The sequence below is a fragment of the Chrysoperla carnea genome, chromosome 3, assembly GCF_905475395.1.
Source record: "Chrysoperla carnea chromosome 3, inChrCarn1.1, whole genome shotgun sequence".
Lineage (NCBI taxonomy): Eukaryota > Metazoa > Arthropoda > Insecta > Neuroptera > Chrysopidae > Chrysoperla > Chrysoperla carnea.
In genome coordinates this window covers 48,494,051-48,515,086 of record NC_058339.1, presented here as the reverse complement: position 1 = coordinate 48,515,086, position 21,036 = coordinate 48,494,051, and the positions used below count along the sequence as shown (strand labels likewise).

At 28.5% G+C, this 21,036-nt stretch overlaps 2 protein-coding genes across 2 annotated transcripts in view; both read right to left on the bottom strand.

Annotated features, from left to right (window-relative positions):
* LOC123294462 overlaps window positions 1-5,184 on the bottom strand; it is a 33,191-nt gene extending 28,007 nt beyond the window's left edge. The window contains exons 1-3 of the mRNA XM_044875496.1: window positions 4,685-5,184; window positions 2,990-3,550; window positions 1,204-1,330 (exon numbers count right to left, since the gene is read on the bottom strand). Coding sequence (XP_044731431.1) covers window positions 1,204-1,330; window positions 2,990-3,550; window positions 4,685-5,120 — 1,124 coding nt within the window. The 5' untranslated portion in view covers window positions 5,121-5,184. The remainder of the gene's footprint in view (window positions 1-1,203; window positions 1,331-2,989; window positions 3,551-4,684) is intronic.
* Window positions 5,185-5,218: 34 nt separating this feature from the next.
* LOC123294463 overlaps window positions 5,219-21,036 on the bottom strand; it is a 35,778-nt gene continuing 19,960 nt past the window's right edge. Inside the window, exon 2 of the mRNA XM_044875497.1 lies at window positions 5,219-5,283. The gene's annotated coding sequence lies outside the window, so the exon portion shown is untranslated. The remainder of the gene's footprint in view (window positions 5,284-21,036) is intronic.

Here is a 21,036-nt window from a genome sequence, read left to right as displayed (position 1 = left end):
CTCACTTGTACTCTCCTTACTTTGCCAGACTTTGATAAAAAACGATTTTTGTATTCGAGCCAAAGACAGCAGGAGGCAAAATCTCCATTTTCGTGATTACTTGTATAGTTCAAAGGTTATTGTGGTTTGTATTGCTTGTATTTCTTCACTTCAGCTAACTTTGACGAGTATACTCGGCGGAAATACTTGGCGAGAGTGTGGAGCAGATGCAAATAAGTGCAAAATTTACACAGCGATGTTGTAAATATATCATACTAGAATGATACCCACGCGGTTCGCTGGGTTTAAAAGTAAAGATTGATAAAGATCTCTCGCTTATCCCCTTTCTATAACACTCGAAATAATGGTAAGGATTGTTTTACACAGGTAAAATATATGTATGGTTTTCGATTTTTTTAAATGATTAATAGTAATTATTCATTGAGTATATCAGAGAAAATGGCTGTGAAATATTTTATATTGACTATTTTTACAGAAATCTGTAATTTATGGTAATGTCAAATTAAATTAATTTTTAAATTTTTTTTATTTTTTTATTAAATATATCTTTATAAAATATATCTCATGTGTTATTCTGATATATAATCTATATTCTCTACAGTTTCATTAAAAACCATTCGCTAGTTTTAACGGGAAAGCGTAACAAACAAACAAACAAACATGCTTACTTTCGCATTTATAATATATAGAGATAGAGATAGAGATATACCTAGTCAAAATATTCTATATCAAACCAATTAAATTGAGTTTAGGTTTTATTTTCATACTTTATATTTTCAATATTCATTTTTATTTTTAAACACAAAGAGACGAATAGCATGAATTACATTAGTAAGTACATTCAAAATAAAAATTGTAAAAGTAAAAAAAAAAAACGAAATGGGAAAAAGGTATTAATTTAAAAAACACATATACATAGTGTATGCAAATCAAGTATTAAAAAAGGCGACGAAGAACACTATCATTTCATGAATATTCAATGATGTGGTAGCGGGTTTATAACTCTCCACTCTCTTGTAAGTAGGTACTTTTTAGATTGTAGAAAGAATTTTCATATATAAATGTAATGGCATGGATCAAAAAGATACTTAACGTAAAAATGTATGGTGTCTAGTCTATTTATGAATAGTATCACTATCATATTTTTATGTTTCGCAAAAAAAGGAAAGACTAAATATAAATATAAATTTAAATAAAACTTACTGCAACGCCAATTTTGTAGTTGCTTCTAAAGATGCATAACCAAACTTTGCTAGTTGTTTTGCTTTTTCTTGTTGAGCGTTGAAGGATGCCACAAAATGTGCTGGATTATCTTTTTCTAACCATAAACCTTTAAAAAAGTATTATCAAATGAAACAACTGAAAATAAACAATTAATTTAATTGTTGATATACCCTGTATAGTCAGTGTTTTCGAAAGTATTTTGAAGCTACCTACAAATATGAATATTAACTAGTTGCAACTACCTACAAATTTTCAACTCTCACTATTTTGCTTTAGTTTGCACCCTCACGGGAAAACAATAATGTTTCAAACAATAGTTGTTTATTTTTTTTACGGTTGACAAGAAAGATCCTGTGGACTCAAGATCTTATTGACCTATATTGCTCAAGAATGGGCCCTACGAACCCTGGAATTGGATCTATTTGTCCTACGGAATCAAGACCTTATTGACCATTTGCTTATTTACCTTATTTTTTACCTGTCCTGAGCACTCTATAAAAATTCCAGTGAGCTATCTCTTTGTGTTTTTGAATTACAGTGCTCACAGAAAGGCAAACAGCCGCACAAACGATAATCTACTAATAGGAAATCGGACTAAATTTTTTTTATCACTTCAGGAGAAGAATTCTCACTGGACATGCAGAGTTCCTAATTAAAAAAAGAGGAAGACACCCATTAGTGACGTTATACGTGGGTATCGCCATATAGATTACATATAAAACTTTGTTTTGCTAAAAGGAAATGGGCAACCTTTGAATAAAATCTTGGATTGCTTACAACTTCTTCGTTTTTTAATCAATTTTAATTTCACTTTCAAATTTTGTCATAGTATCAAGTGAAGTTTTGAATATGACCAATTCGATATCAGGATTATCCCGTATTAGGTGATTTTATGAACATCTAAACCAAAATTTTGTTTGTATCAACATTATTTCTACGCGGTACAAACTTGGGACTAAAATTAATAAACCATGATGTATATTTCATATATACAGGGGCTTAAAAATTAATAAAGGAACACTAGTACGTGAATTGTTTGTAGAGCTTTCTCAAAGTTGATTATAGACTTGAAGAAAAAGGACTGACATAAAATTTTAAGTTATTTGTTACAAGTATGGTGTCCTTTAATAGGGTTAATTTCGTTCTTATTGAAAGGAAAAGAAGTATTTATCGAACTTGTTACAAATATTGATCAAAATACAAGATTCTGATCAAAATTTTTATATTCGTAATATTTGTTACATATTGTAATATTGTTACATTCGTAACATTGCTATATATTGCAAATAGAAATTGAACCCTGACTATATCAATTGTTTTAAGCTTTGTTTGATGATGCATTACGATATTTACGTGGGCAGTAGTTGTATATAACTAGGATTGACAATGAACGATTAATAAGGTCAACTAATTGGTTTTTAGAAGGAATGTCGTTACAGCTCTTAGAAGATTCTTACTAGGAAGAAATAGGAGGTAATCATACCAAACATTTTGATCTACTACTGTTTCATGATTAGTAGAAGCTGATACAATGGTTTGATTTACGTAAAGCTTGCTGTTCTTAAGCAGCTATAATTGGCTTATACGAATAATGGAATACTGGCCAGGAGCATTGCAGGCCTGGGATAGTTTCTTTCTTATTCGGCCTTAGTCTAAGTAAATGTCAACCTGGGCATATCCTAAGTTAATTTAATGTATTTTCCAGTTAAAAACATTTTTTTAACATTGGAAATTTCCATTAAGTTCAAATTTTAGAAATACTTACCCTTCTTGTAAAGTTTCGGTTCAATATCATCAAACAAATAATGCATACGCTGTAATCCATATTCGGCAGCATCTTCAATCTCTTTCAATTCTAATCGTTCAACTTCACGTGCCAATAACACTGTACTATTATCAAATGTTCCACTTTCCACTGTTTTATTCTGAGCAGCATTCATAAATGTCATTGGTTTTGGTAATTCTGCTTCAATATGACTTTCATTCGTAAATGAATCAACTCGACTAGTGTTATTATTATTCCAAGTTGATGCGATGTAATATAAAAGGATTTCATCAAAATCCTCTATCTTATTATTATACTCGTTGGTCGTCGTCTGCTGCGTTGGTGGTGTTGCTATTGTAGAAGTTGTCCTTAGAGGTGATTCAGTTGTTGTTAGAAGAAGTAAGTCATCAATACTTTCACGTTTTAATTGATTATTAATTTCTTGATTACTTTGATTATTATTAAACTTATTATTATCCGTTAAAGTACTAAATATTTGTATGATTGAATCTTTATTAGATTCAGATTCAAATGGATTGTTGTTATAGTTCGGACGGTTACCTGGAAATAAAGTATTCACTTAAAATTTTGGTTTAAAATAATAGACCTTGTCCCCTGTTAGTGGTAAAAAAAATTGTCCAGTATCTTATTATGCACATGGATTCATTATCATAGATATGAAACTATTATTCGATAAAAATTTACTTTGCGGCGAAGAAAATTACCGGCGACCGTAAAAGAAATGTCATAATGGACACGAAGTAAGTGGGATGCTACACAATTTTTTTAAACCACTAATACTTCTCCTGGACTAATGTAACGAGTGCTTGCTAGATCATACTTTTTTCATTTAAGAGATTTTGCTACAGTCAAAGCTAATATGGAAATTTCGTTTTGAAGTACGCTTACTTTGATTTCAAATATCTTAAAAAATGTGCGAATACCAAAAAAAGGCAATAATTTGAAGAAAGAATGAGAAGAAAAAAATTCTCTACAAATGGTTTCTTACTAAAATTTTTGGTTTTTTCACAGAAACGAGTAAGACGCAATTATTTCATGAATATTTACAAATAATCAATTTTTACATTTGTAGAATTTGTTTCAATTCACATATCGTTTCAAATAAAAAAAAGCTAAAAAATGACTAACAAAAATATCAAAAATTAGGTATTATGACTATTGTTCTGATTTTTTCGGTGTTTGAGAATTTTTGATTTTAAGGATGTACGAAATAATGCAATATTTCTATGTGAAGTTGGACTAAGTCTAAATCAATTCTGAAAATTTAACGGAGGGAGGGGCGATTATTTAAATAAGTAAATGACTTCAAAAGTAGGCATATTTAACATTGGTTTTATGGTATAAAAAGGTATCCAAGGTGATCTAAATGACCAATTTTGCTGGTTTAGTAAATCAGTCACTTTTTAGGTCAAGGACATGGTTGAAATTTCAGCTTGCTTTTTGTTTTTATTTTTGAGTTATTTTAGTAACGAACGGATAGACGGATAAACGTACGCTTTTGTATTTTACACGTTTTCAGATATATTTTCTCTGAAAGAAAAGCGATTTCTTAGCCTCTAAAAATTGCTTGGTTGCTATAGCATTTCTTTAATCGAAAAGTGGAGTCTAACAAACATTTTTACAAAATTTTATTATTTGAAACGAAAATTTGAAAGTGATAACTATAGTGCTTACCTTCCATACTATTAACTGTTGTCATTTCTGTAGTAGTCGTCATAATTTGTTCATTTCGTAATTGTAAACCCTTTTTAGTAATATTTGTAATAAATTCATTAAAATTATCAATATCAGTAACACTAACTATTATAGGTGATTGACTATTTTTTTTATTTATCATAAATTGTTTATAACTTTCTAAATTATCTAATGTATGCTTTAATTGTGTCATATTATCAGGTGTTACATATTGTGTTGCCTGAGTTATATAATCTTTTGAAGATGATGTTAGCTCCCATAAATGTTCTGGTATTTTTAAATCATTTGAATGTGATTTTTCATATTCATTTAATATTTTTGTGATATTTTTTGTAACTATATTTAATATTTCATTTGTTTCGTTATCAGTTAAAAACTTATTAGTAGAATTTTCGAATATTAAAGGTGATGTCATATTATTGGTAGTAGAAGAATTATTTGAAGAAGATAATGAGTGATGTTTAAAGTTGGAAGTATGTTTTCGAAATATGTTGTTTTCATCATTTTCAAAAGTTTGTTGAATATGCGATGTTATTATGAATAGGATACCCCAGGCTTCAATTGTAACGAATATGTATCTGAAACAAAAGTAAAATCTTATTAGAATAAGTTTGTACATGAGAAAGTAATTTCAATGAGGGTTGTTGTTTAGTAAAAATTTTGACAAGAATATCGTGGTTAACAAAAGTGGTAAAGCTAGTTCACTTTATCTGTATCAAAAACTAAATCCTGCGTAGTCCATGGAGGGCGAGAGTGTTCGTTAAATCACTGGTTTCTCGTAGCATATAATAGGTCTCGCCAAGGACCTGGGTTGTCACAGAGACTTTAAATAAAAACAAGAAAAAAAAAATAAAAAGATGTATTTTTTTTTTATAAGTTCGACTAAGTCTGAATCAATTCTGAAAATTTTAGGAGGAAATTTATGGTAAAATGGTAAAAAGATGGTATGTTTTCATAGATCTGTCCAAAACTAGCCGGCGGAAATTAAAAAAATATTTAAAATAAAGTTAAAACCTTAATAAACTATTGAAACCAAAAAAAAACCTGTTGTGTCCGACTAATTAAGAATGTATGGGCACGGTAGTGGGGACACTAAACGACTGTATTTAAACGACTATACACATTTTTAATTTTCATGGTGAATTATGTTATAACTTATATTGTAAGAAAAGAAGAATAAAATTTTTCGATATCTGGAGTAACTTCCAAATATCGAAAATTGAAAATTTTGTGTAATTATTTAGCTTTCGATATTTCGAAAACCGTTACAGATATAGAAAAATTGTATTCTTATTTTTCGTCTACATTCATGAAGTTATAACAAAATACATTATCAAAGTTGTAAAAAATTACAAATCATTTCGACCCTAAATTTCAAATTTCCTTGGTGTTCGTACTATCTTAAAGTTCGTACTATTTTACATTAATCAATGATTGGTGAAAATCGGTGAGTGAAAGCTGTTTTTAATTTACTTTATTATATTTTACTTTAAAACTCTAAGCAAATAGTGGAAAACTTGAAACGTATTATGAACGCATTTCACGAAAAGTAAATCCGTTTCATGAAACGTACAAATTCATTAATTGAACACGAAGCGACGTATATATTTGTAAATAATTATACTGAGTTTTTTGAAGACTTAAAAATTGATTTTTAATATGTTTGCCCACCTCTTCCACCAAATTTTATTAATGATGTATATCATATTATATTGTTAAAAGAATTGCAGATACTATTTTAAAATCAATATCCTAATCTCAAGTAAGTGAAGAATGTACTGAAAGATGAAAACCTTTCAATTATCTAAAAAAAATTAAGATAAAAGAGGTTTCTTACCTCATAATTAAAAGAAATGAAAAAAACTTTTAAAACATTATTATTATCAACCAATGATTATCGAAACAATACAAGACAACACACCATATTTATCAACAACACAACCACAAAAAACAAAATACTAAAACACTATAAAATCATTCAATAATTATTAATTTACAGTAATAATGGTACGATATTTAGCGAAAAAAATAAACAAGCACACAAATAAACATAAACAACTAAAAAACACGCATTCATGAACTTGAAAAAATTGATTATAAAACTTGATAATGGCAATGGATGGAGAGTTACAACTAATGCGAATTGATCATAAAATATCTATACAGATTTAAAGAGGTAGAAATTCCACCAATAAATAAAACTTGTCCATATTATACAAATTACTACATATATAAAGGTAATATATAAACATAATTAAACAACAACTGTAGATTTTAATAAAGTTAAAAAGTTTCTTATATTGTATATAAAAAAAATTAGAGAAAAAAAATCAAATCAGAAAGTATCATCTAATAATATTATATACTTACCTTCCAACCTACGCTTGCTACGTAAATAAAATAAGCGATTATTCTTATGATTACTTGCTATATACTTCTTATTAACTTTATGATAGAAAGTTATTGGTTTTAACACGAAAAACGAAACTAATAGTTTTATAATAGTAACGTTTTCGAGAATTTATTCTAACTTAGATAAGTACGAACTTACACCGAAGAACGGTTGCATTAATTAACGTGGGATGCGCACTGGTAAAGTAAGCATATTTCTGACAGATAAATTTAAATTACATTTCTTGATTATATAATTAAATTATATTAAAATTACAGCCACACCAAAATGGTTTGAAAACGTTTACTACTAATTATTAGAAAATTGTTATACATATATTATACGAAAAGTTATTTTAAAACATTGTCGTTTAATGATTTTAATACTTTTATAATTTATGGTTTGGATTATGTGAGATATTCTGTGGAAAAATATGGGTTAATGTTCTACAAATTAAGAAAAAAATGGAGTCCGATTTCGGTACAACATTTTTGGACATTATAATTGCAAAATTAAGTCTATTATCAAGAATAAATGGTATTTTAGCCTATGTTATCTGGAACAGTCAAAATATTTTAAAGTGTTAGATTTATGGCCATTTAAATGAAATTAAGCAGCAGGAAACTGAGAGTGTCTGTCTACATGGAATTCAGAATTGGGTTCAGGAAGAAATAGAGTATTCTGTGTGTAAATACAGATTACTGTGTGCCTAATTTCATTCCAATTCGTTCAGCTAGCCGTTTCAGAATGATTAAGTAAACACAAATAACAGTTAAAAAGCATCTCAGAATCACATTACACTTTTAACTAGATTTTGTACGAGAGACACAGTAGGATACTGCAACTTGGGCACTTCGAATGGTAATTACGCCAAGAAAATCATTTTATTTCTACCATATTATTTTTAGTGATCAACTACAAATAGATGAAAATTACAGTATGTTATAAAACACACTCTTCATGACATTTCTGATATGCCGAAAATGTATTATTTTACCGAGCAATCCATTAATAGTTAAAAAAATCAATTTTTTAATGTAAGACTAAAAAACTAATTGAAATAATTTTCGATTTAATATCTTTTTCCCATGCCTTCCACCAAATATAATATTACACGTCTTATCCTCACGATAACCAGCCACTTAGTTCATTTTTACATCACTTGATAACTTTTGTCCCAACTACCTATGGTACATTAATTTTTTATTTTTAGATGTCAAAAAATCACAAACTATGATATTTTATGTGCCATCATGTACGGGAAATTTTGAAAATATATTCAGTTAACTTTATTTTTAAATTATCGGGCAGTTTTAATATTCAACTAAAAATTTAAGAAAGACAAAAATCTACCCACCTGTCAATTGGGCTCAACAGTTTTAAAATATTTTGTCCTATATATGAGACAAAAGTTATCATGTGGTTAATATAAGTCGGGCTCTCAAAGGCCATATCCCCCACGACTTTTACAAACCCATTCGTAAACAGTAAACATTGCTTTAAGAATGGACTACATTTTATCATACCTTACCCATCTACCGGATGGAACGCGCTATTTATATAGTACATCTGTGAAATATAAAAATATTTAGGTGATCATTTGAATAATTAATTGATATCCGGATCATGAAACTAGTGAAAGTATCATGAAAGTTTTATTAGTTTCTAATCTTTTTGTTTGTTTTATTAAATTGAGACCAAATCTGATCGCATTGCATAGCTAAGAAACTCGTGATCAGCAAAGGCCCCTCACTGACTTTTTATTAAAATGATAATTTTGTCTTTTCTAAAAGGCAAAAAAGGAGGAGCCTGAATTGTTGGCATTGGTCCTTTTTTTCACCTCCAAAAGGCTATAGAGATAAGCAAAGTCTTAATAATCCGGAAAAACATGATATTGCGACAGTAAAAAAGAAAGGGCTGGGAAGCTCTTTTACTCTATGAATCATATGTAAGTCCAATCTATATATATTTTTCTGTATTACACTTTTTATTACATTTAACGTTTTCTTAAGAGTGTTTATTATTTTTGGCAAGGCATTTTCCAAGGGTGTAAGTGAACACCCTGTCTAAAATCACAAATAGGTCTGTAATGCGAATGGATGGACATTATTATCGTTATATGTGTATTTTTATATTTATTTTTATTAAAAAAATGTACAGTTACTTAGATTTATGTTTTATTTATAATAATATAATGATGCTTGTTGGTAAAAAAAAACGAATTGGATTATTAAAATATTGGTCAAATAAATTGTTTTTAGCATAAGATAGTGTAAGAAATACAAATAATATATACCACGTATGTAATGTGTATGTACGCGCTAGACTAGTATGAGACGACACTATTATATTGAAATTTTTCAACATAAAAAGATCGCTCTCGCTGTTTTTAACCGAACTACGGAATGAAAAGATATGTTTCTAACAGTGTATGCATTTAATACAAAAGGCTGTCTTATTTTAATCCTCGCAAATGTTTTTCTTCAACTAATCGATTAAAAAAAAAAAAGAAAATTAATCGAGAAAAAATTGTTTTATTCAGAGGGTGGCTTCTTATAAGAAAATCACATAATTGATCTCGATTTTCGGGATTCTTGAAAATTTAACTCATATTCGTAGAAGAAAAGAGTTATAAATAATGACTTTCTAATTTAGAAAATGTCTAAATTAGAAAGTCATTATGTATATAATGATAAGCAACTTTTATTGATACACATTTTCTTCGTAAAATTAATAGATTCGACGGAAATAAAATGTAAAAATTTTCCTTAGCTTTTTTATATGTTGAATTTCTCTCAAGTTATATTCTTTCTTCTCATTTATATTAGAGCCAAGTTTTGAAATCAGAGCTTTTCTTTAGTTGGAAAAGTTTTTGAAAGTTTGATATTTTATGAAAAGAAACTTTCTGATTGAAACATTTTCTTATCTCTATTAGTTATAAACATGCTGCTGTTCTCCCTCCTCCCAACCCCTTCCTAAAAGATCAACTTGGGTAATTTTTTTAAAAAACCAAACGCTTCTTTGCACAAAAATTTAGGTAGAAGATTAAAATGGGACACATATATTTGTATAAGAATTGTTCCACATTAGAGATTACGTTAATGGAATAATTTTCATATATAAAGTGTAAAATTAAAATTCTATTCATCTCCATGAAATTAAATCTAAATAATTTTCAAGGTACCTGTTTCGTCTTATCATAGTCTAACATATTTATATTCATTATCATTCTGTATTTGTCTTATATACGAGTGAATATGATTGACGGATTGACGTATGTAAAAAAATGTGCGAAACAACGGCATCCGAAATTTGAACAATTTACGTTGTGTACTTCAACTTGTATCTATTATCATGAATTCTGTTCACGGTAAATGGAGTGAGAAATACGAAATGTGTTATTTGTGTGAGCTGCTTGCGCTTAATGTACCAGTCGAGAATTTTGAAAATAAAATATTTTAGTGTGTTTGGTTAGTTTTTTTGCTGTATTTAATTATTATAAAACCCATTGCGATTTTCTTTTGTAATTCTAATAGTGCAGACTCCATAATACCAGTAAAAAGTTATACTATCAGTAAAAATTTTTAAATAAAAAATGAAATGAAAGAAGTGAAGAAAGAGAGCGAGAGGGGCTATGAGATATCTTCTAGGAACTATGTACCTTTCGCTATAAATTTTTGTAATTATTAATTTAAAAAAAATCTATTGACGTGGGTAGGTTTTAACCTGGCAACATTCCGCACGAGGATCGGGCACTATAATCTCAAGTCCACTTCTTCCATACTATAAAAAAGTGGCAGTGGTTTATTTTGTGTAATCCCCATCTGCGGAACGCGCGGTGAGGAACATTGTTCCAGTACCTGTGAAAAAGCATTGATTCTTGCTTTATGACATCCTGCCATTGGTTAATTTTAAACTACTAGAGAACAGATTTTCGGACCATTTAAGTAGCGGTTTTCTTTTATTAATCATCATTAAATTCACATTATACAGTAAACAAAAATAGAATAATGTAGAAAATAGGTCACAAGTTAATATTATTTTTTATTAAAGTATGTATTTATTAACCGACGAAAAACCGAAGGTGGTTCTGAAGTCAACCCTTATCCGATTTCGATTATTTTTTTATTAGATATGGAACAACTCGAAGTTGATACCATATAAATTGTGAAAAGTCCTAAGGATGAAAAAATATGGAATGATTTATTGAGCTACAGAATTTTCTGTGAACTGATTCCTTTGGAACTTGGCACAGATGTGTAGTTCCAATTGAAAAGCTATACTCTGCAGGTGGTCTCATTATTATTTTATTAAAATCGTTTCTGTAGATTTAAAAAAGTAAGAAATAATATTTTAGTACCGACTCTAATCAAGGAAATTATTTTTTATTTTTTGAACTCGGTTCTATTTTTTTGCAAAACAGTTTTACTATTAAATTTAAAACAAAAGTTGGAATAACTAAATAACTTGATTATACTATAATTTTTCATGCTTAGTTAATATTTTAAACTATTTATTAATTATTATTAATCCAAAGTACCTTATTTATTATTAATTATCTCGTACAAATTGCTACTTACTCCAATACTTTTTATACAAGCTTTTATTTAAACTCAAGTGCTTCACGATGTTATTTTAACTGAAAATCGCAGAGTTAATGTAAATTGTATCACAATACCGTATTATTAAGAATTAATCTTGTAAGCTTTCTTCCAAGCGGAATTTTGTGAACAAATAACCATTACAAAACTATAATCAAATTAAAAGCTTTTCGTATAAGATTTCAAGCAATATCTCAACAATTTTCTACCCAATCGTTTAGTGAACCATTTTTGGATCAAAATTATCCTATATACTAAATTTCATTATATTACAAAGCAAAATTTTTTTGTCAATTTTCCCAGATATTTTAATGGACGAAAAAGTCATTTGCTAGAATAATTTTGTTTAATAATATTTACCCAAAAGATGGATCCAGGTTCATTTAACGGTTGGACGTGTAGCAAGTACGAAGTCTAGTATCAAAAGGCACAGAAATAAACTAAATAGTAAAAGCATGAAAACATATTAAATACTCAAAAAATGATCGTGAAGAGTTCGTACTATCAGCCGAAAAATTTTCGGCCCATGTTTTATTTTCTAAGCATTGTCATGACTTCAACTACCCCTAATAAAATAATTTAAAATTCAGAAGACTTAAAAAAATCAGTATTCAAATTAAAAATAAAATATCGAGGTTATATATTATTATTATTTTTGACGTAAGGTATTTATAGTTTTTGTCAAACTATAATTTTATCGTAACTAATCATATTTGCATGATTATTATTTGAATTCTATTAGCAATAATCATTTGATTATGATTATTCATGATTAAATTAACCTATGTAGAAAGTCCGGTTAAAAATTAATTCACATCAAACAACTTTAAAGATAGATTGATTCTCTTCATTATTTAATTTGTGTACCTTAGTAATATTTCTCTTTTGCTTCTTGTTTTATCAAATGAATAGTTTTTAATGAATACATTCTTTTTAATGTTCTTATTTTTATTTTTTCAAATTTCCTTTCTAATTGCAATTTTATTATCTAATTAGAAATTATTTTTATCTTTCTTTTTTTTTTTTTTAAATTTACTTATGACGATCTAAATTACGTTATAACTACTGCGATTATCAAAAAATATAACTGAATACTAAACAACAAAAATAAACAAAAAATTAAAACAGTTATAGTAATCAAACACGTATATAAAAACATAAAATACTAATTATAATTTATTTTTTAACGGCATAACATGTCAATTTTATATTATATTATTGCAAAGAAAGGCGTTAGAATTAATTACTGAAAATATTTTATGTAATAAAAAATTGAATAATGAATATAAAGAAGCTTTAGATCAATTGACAATTGTACAATTTTTCACCGTCAACGTTAATTAAGGTTAATTCGTTTATAAAATATAATTCGGTAAATTGTACACTGCAAGAAATGTTTGGTGGATATTACCATGTCAGTACCGGTTTGAACGCCATACTGTTACTGTATTGAGGGAATAGTAACATTAGCAATAACTATGGCGGGCGATTCTATGAAGTATGGGCGCCAGGCCCATACTGGTTAGCGATACCCATAAAACTTCTGATGAATAGCCTATTCGATGCTGTAATATTACTTATGCTTACATAGATACTAAAGTATCTGTCTCTATACCATACCAACATTGTAATAAACGCCATGTATTTCTTACCGTGAACTGGATATTGGAATAAAATACAAAGAAAAAAAATGAAGAGAATCGAAATTATACTTGAAAATCAGGTCTATTCAATTATAGAAAAAGTTTCCAAATTATTTGTTTATCAGTTTCTAAACAGATAGTAAGAAATATGTAATAATATTAGATAAAAAATTCAATGAAATCTCCGTCATAAAGTCACGTCTAATCGATTCGTTTGTGACATCGAAGCTATTAACCATTTTGTTGGTTTGTGTGAAAGGTAATTTGATCGAGAGTGTTCTTAGTTGTTACAAAGGATCTGGTCAATTGTTTGAATATCATCACTTTTTTCTAGCTGTTTCTAGCTGTTATCTAGCTCTTAACTCACACTTGAAACATAACTAAGAAAATTCTCGGTCAAAAAATAAAAATACTTTAATCGGCTTAGTTGCTAAGATGCCACAGACAGGCATTCAGATACAGAGACACGTTAAACTTATTATACCCCTCTTTTTAGTTAGGGGTTAAAACTTCAATATAATAAAACAACAGTAATGAACAGTTTTTGTTCCAACCATCCTGATATTTAAAGTAATATTTTTAAAATTGTTTCTAAACAGGCTTATATTTAAACATATATCCCAAAAACGTTTCATAGACTTATTTCCTCTTCGATATATATTTGCACCAGAGAAGCATTGAAATCTTTTAAAACTGTTGGGATAATTTAAAATATTTAAAGAGCTTCAATCTCGCGTGTAATGGAAACTCTCGGTAGTAACTGTGTTTTTATAATTTCGATACGACCCTTAGATCAGCAAAGGCGTTCCATACATTTGGTGGTTATTAGTAGTTTTATTTCTAATTATGAACTAATAAACATGTATATAAACAAATGTAACGAATAAACAGAGATATTCAAACTTTGGGTATATATTTTTTGGCTTTAATGTAAATCCATTTGCCTAATAACTTTTTCCGGTATGAGTAATTGAATAACAAATGTAAAAATACTTTTTTTGACTTTGTACACAGAGTTTTTTTAGCACTTTTTATGCAGACTCTCATTGTGGATCTTGAAGTGAAATAGTTTAAAATCGCGCATGTTTATTGTTGATATTCTGAATAAAAGATGGGAGTTTGTAGTTCTGTAACTTGACATATGGATAGCGTCAGTTGTTTCAGCTTTAGTGTATGAGATGACAAAGTGACGAAAAAGTTGAATTCAAGACGGCTGGATTTTGAATACTTTTTTTATGCTCAGTTTTGGACCTCAGAGCGGTTGTATACACCGTGTATACTAGTTCGTCTTCCCGGAAAAAACTGTGAAAATTATTGATTTACAGATTTACACTTTTATCAATATAAATTGTAATTGCCAGATAGTTTTGTTGTTCCTAATATGTTGCGGGCTAACAACAGACAAACGTAAATGGACTAATTAAGTTATTTTTTGAACACGTATACTAAAATTTTGTTTATATCATCAATATTTGCGTTACCCACTTGAGAGTAAAAGTAGTAGGTGATGTATATTTTATATACACAGGGTGTACAAATATTCGAAATTCAACAGTTTTAAAATGAACTCTGAAAAACGAGGCCGGTTCTTGTACCTTATGGTATGTTTAAACGTGTGCATCTAATGGAATTTTTTAAGTTTACCCACTATTCTGAAACCAATAATTTTTTAATATATTAAAGCCATAAAACAAAAATCAGGTTTAAAATTAGTTTCATTAAATCGCGTTCAGGGCTTCATAAGTTTGTAAAACGTGTCAGACTAACTTTTCAATCGTGTTTTTCTCCATTCCTATGGAAAATTCTAAAATTTGCAATCAAGTGTTTTTTTGGGCTGTCACGTACACTGCCAATGTTGGCACTGTTCCAGAACTTCTTAAAAATGCTTGTAGGGCATGTACTTTTATTGTTAGAAACCATAACCTGTGAAGATTTATTTGAGATTTTGTGAAACTAGCCTAAGTAAACTCATTTATACATCAAATGTTCAATGCATTGATTCTAGAAGCTAGTTGATTAGCTTGGGACCCGTAACTCTCAGTTTGACATCGTCTGTTGTGTAAAGTTCTAACCCCACCCACCACCTTTTAAATGTTGTAATAACCATATAATTAGTATATTTACATATAATAAATATTTGTATACCCTTGTCAAAAAGTTTTGGAAACAAAATATTAACAAACACCACAAGCTTTGTTAACGACATGATGTTAACGTGGTTTAACATAAACTAACTTACTCCTTACAATACAATAAATACACTTATATTTACAAACCTCTTCAACAATATGTAAATAAACCACTATAAATCAGTTTTTAAATAACTTATTAAACAGCAATATTGTATTATAACAGATCTTTATGTATGATTTATATTTGAAGAGTGTACCCTACCTGATGTATTAATTAAAAAAAAAAAAGGTGAAATTTTTTTTAAGAAAAGCCTTTCTTTAGCTTATTATATCAATCAGTTGTAAACACAAAATAATTATCAACTACTAAAAAACTCTACTAAAAGGTAACAAATTTTTAAACAACATAAACTTTTAAATCAAAATGGAAAAAATCTCACACATTCGTTAAAGAAAAGCGTGTGGTGCGTAGTTATAAAATACAATGATGAAAGGCTTAATTAGTGAAAATTCGTGGCTTGTTTAAAAATTTTTTACCTTTTAGTTGATTTGTTTAGTAGTTGGTATTCATTTTGTGTTTACAACTGATTGATATATAAATCTAATGAAAGGCGCTTCTTAATTTTTTTGTTTTTTCATATACTAAAAAGTAAAAAATGTTCAATTATGTTTAGTTTAATAAACTAGCTACATGTTTTCAAGACTATACGTAAAATAGAACATAGAGAATTGTGCGTTTAAAGCCTGAAAATTGTTTTTTTAAACTTAAAAACGAAAATTAGTTTAAATTATCATGTGTTGTCATCAGAAATACACTGGTCTGCCAAATTTCATCAATTTTCATCAAAGGGACGTCACTTAAACAATTAACATTACAAGATTTGATGCTCCCAAATGAAGCTAAAGCTAGGTGTTAAAAAAAAGAAGACAGCCAGTCACGGGGACCAGTCACGTTTCACTGTGTTTGGAAAAGAGTCTAGAATCATATTTGAAAATATGACTTTCATCCCTCTTTTCAGTTATTTTTAAATATTCGTTCTCGTTTGTATCCCAAACACTCTTAACTTTGTATAAACTCTCTTGGGTATAAATGCAATGACCTGTCAAAATTTCAACTACTTTTCGAATCATCAGATATGGAATTCAGTATGTTACGTTCTACCGCATGAAAATGTTCAGTTTCTCTTGACTCAGAGATCAGTTTAGACTCAATAAAAAGCGTTTTCAAAGAATGTCGCGTTTTATTTGCTATAAGTCACCAAATTTCTCCAATGATTTCCACCAAACGAACTCATTGCGGGGAATTTTACCTCTAGGCCATGTTGTATGCGTTTGAAATTTGTTTATTCTTTTTGTACAAAGTTCAAAATTTCGGAATCAACTCGCTGTCTATTGCTGTTTTTTATGCATTATTAAAAAATATTCCCACTTTTTCATTCTATTTTCATGTTGTTTTTCTGCGACAACATAAGATATTTTTACAGAATAAAATCAAGGACTTTTATTACAATAACTCATACGATTAAGAAATTTATTAAAAATTATTTTATATTCGTTTACATAAATAGAAACACTTAAACGTGTGTGAATGAAATTTTAATGTTGTTTTCACCCCTTTTATAGACTTCATATAAAAAAATTTAAACAATTTAAATAAGAAAATAATTAATAGATTAATGACATTTGTTTTTAAATAAAAGCGAATATATAATTTTCTTGAATATCCTTTGAATTTATTATCTGAGGATTCAAAAATTGACAACGGGAAAAAAATTTTATCTATACTTTGGGTATCCAAGATTTAGAGGTGCCCCTAGAAATTTTGTATAAAATGATAAATTACGGTAATTCCTTCTTAAATAATTTATTTATTTTTTCATGATTGACCAACTATGTGAAAATAAGAATGATTTCTATTTTCAAGAAAAGCAGAGATGGGATTCAACAAATTTGCTTGATTATCTTTGTTTTTATTAGTTTTTCGACACCGGAAATCTGATCAAGAAATTGTGTTTGGTAATTACTTTTTCGAATAGCAAGTATTTCTTATAAAGAATTATTTTGTTTATTATTTTCTAAAAATTTACGATAAGCATTTTTGGAGGAAAAGTGGTTTTCAAGGCGAGCTTTTTCAATATACATATATCATCCGAATCGAATACTCAAATCATAATTCGTTTGTATACAGTGTAACTGCGTAGACTACAAAATGGCTGCTACAATTAGTTTCTCCAGGAGAACACAGCATAAATAGACAAGGGGTCTTCGGGTAAGAAATGTCTGCAAACCACTGGTTTAGACTATATGTCTGTAAACGTGACCTTGCTCTGTACATGTATCAGATATGAATTTTTACCGTCAAAGATATAGGCATGGGGGAAAAAGCAGACAAGCATGAGTGTGATCCTATAAAAGTTTCTCTTTTTCACTGATTGACGAACCCCAACAGTATATGATTGTACCTTTGATTTTTCAACGGATTTTATCGCCTAGTTTTTGTAATAAAAAGTAACAATCACTGTTCAACATTCCAGACATAATTTATTAATATTAATAAAATTAAATTAAAATATTGATTTGTTTTATCAAGGTAAGAAATAATAATAAACACATACATATTACCTATAGTAATAACTTTCTATAGACATATAAAATACATTTTTTATACTATTAATTATTATTTAAACATTTGTGAGTATTTATTTATTTAATTTTACTTTCGTAAATGTTTAATTACGATAATATTATTAAATCAAGTAGAAAATGGATATGTTATTAGTTTTGTTTTTGCCAAATTCACTGAAGAAACCATTCCTTAAGATTTAGTGTGAAATAATATTTTTATCGAGTGTCACTAAAAGCCATCACTTTTGTTAAAAAACTACAGTTTTCTAGGAAATTATCAAATGGAGTATATTTGTACTTAGAGAAGTGGTTTGTCCACGTAATGAATGGTGGTTTGTCTTTTTTGATTAGTACTTTTTTCGCCATTTTCCCTGAAAACATCGTTTTGAATAATTTTAATATTTAAAGAAAACGTTACCAATCTAGTGATTGTGTGATCAGTTTTTCGATGCTGATTTGAATGCTTAATTAAAGTACTTTTGTAGAATAAGAGCTTTAGTAATATGTTTGTGGATAAAAATTCTGAGTCGGTCATAAAAAAATCATTTAAAAAAGGTCGTAGCACAACAAATGAGATTTATTGGTCATGTAGAGATAAAATGAATCAATTATTTAACGTATGAACGAAGCTGAGGGAAAATAACACGGTGGTACTGTCTTGAAATTATCTGTTACAAGTGTAACAGCTTTACCACAAATTGAACGAAAATCTAATGATAGGGTAACATTGCTATCCTTGATCGTTCACCGCCATGATGATTTGTGGAACATTTAGGAAAAACAAATGTAATCAATTTCCTCTACTTTTCACTTGAGGTACTAGTGTAATTTTATTTACATCGACATATTGAGTTTTATGGGTAATTTTAAACTTCATTTATACAACAAAAAAAGTTCAAAAGGTTTTTCTTTGAATAACATATAAAAGTATACTAATAGGGGAAGGTTTAGTACCTAGAGTCAAAATTTACATTTGTGTGATTTTTAAAACCATGCATTAAAATATCATAGTAGAAATTGCCTCTGTTTATAGCACTGTTTTTCCTCAACGTATTTTGTTCGTTAAAACAACATTATAATAGAATGTATGTGATTGATAAACTGAAAATCCTACGGTTTCTCCCACAGGTATTCACTACTTTGAGCGACTATGCAGCACCTGGTAATTTTAATGAATTGAGGTGAATGAGACATTTTTTTCCGATTGATACTTCGTTTACCTATACTCAAAGAAAACAATAATATAATTTTATTTAATACATACATATTCCTTAATTGAAACTTTACCTCCTCAAAATATAACGTTATATTTTTAACCGGAATTTGATGTAACAACTTGTTTACCAATCACCTATGATTTACGTTCAGTATGATACAAAGACAATATTCAATGGTCAGCTTGAAAATAGACAGTCAAAAGACTCAATTTTTTCTTAAAATTTTTAATCATTTCATTTTTAGTTCATTTTAAAACAAAACCAATTGGCAACCAGTTTTCAGCCTACCTGTATTCAAATAAAATAGCCTCATCTTACGATTGCTGTCCATTAAATAGCAATATATGCGGAGAAACTAGAAAGTGATTCAAGGTACATTGTGCTCTAGATACTATCTCTTTGCCTGATTATATATTCCAATAAATTCCGATATCCTTATCATAATATAAAATACATACAGAATACAGTGTTCTTAAATTTCAAATTATCTATCCATACACGTTACATTGGTTGTTGAAAGCATTTGAAGAAATAAAGAACATCATTGTTTCAGAAATAAATAAATATATATTTATATTATTGTCTATTGTTTTTATTTATATACGAATCGTTATCGAAATAAGTATTATTATCTAGTGGGAGTTAAGTGATCGAATAACAATATACTTTTAGATTTCTATATGTTTCTTAATTTACAGGGTTTGATCTTATTTTTATATATTAATTTTGTTTTTTGTCCGATGAATAGAGGTATATGTGTTTCACATGTCTGTGGATGGCTTTTCAGTTATTCCATTATAAATCAAAAACTACGAACTGATTTAAACTGACTGCGATACCGTTAGTTACCAGGACAACAGTCCTGGGAATATAAGATAGTGTCGGCATTCCGTTCCTCCATTGCAATTTTTGGCGTGTCGGACTATTGATAAGCGTTTGATCGGGTCTCGGAAAAATTGATTTTTGTTTTTGAACTATGTTGTTTATCGCAAGTTATGATTTGTTTGCTGGTTGGGAGGTAAAACCACAAAAAATGCAACAGACCCTTAAATCCGACATATAAGTTACCAAGGAAACTAAAATTGTTTTAATCGATTTACCTCGCCATGCACTTTGAGAACATGAAAAAACGTTTTACAATCAATCAATTTGTATTTTTGGTCGAAAATTTATGTGAGTTGTGAGTTATCATAAGTTAAACATAATAGAGATAATTTAAAGTAAGTACGAGGAGTTTTTTGAATTATTAAATATCCTATCAATTAAATTGTGAACAATGTGCCCACATATTGGGTTGACTACTGAATCAGATGCATGCCTTTCTTAAACAAGTATTACAATTAATTCATAAAGTATTTATAGAGTTAAAGTAGCTATAATATTTAATTCTTTAAACAATAAAACAAGTTGCGATCTTTTCGGATTTTTGTAATTTATTTATTTTTTTAATTTTAAGAGGTTTAATGCTACTGAAGAGGATTGCCAAAGCAATCGAAACCGGTCTAGCTAATTAATAATAATTTTATAATCTAGCTAAATATTTTTATTGTGGGCCCTGAAGGGGATATATTTTAACAAAATGCATGATACAGCCCACAGAAATGCTCATCTTAATTTGAATAAGAGTATTTGGCTTCTTAAATTAATACTTTAAATTTTCAGAATTACCAATACACAGATATGCAAACAGTATCGTGCAAGAAAAAATGAAAAGAAAAAAA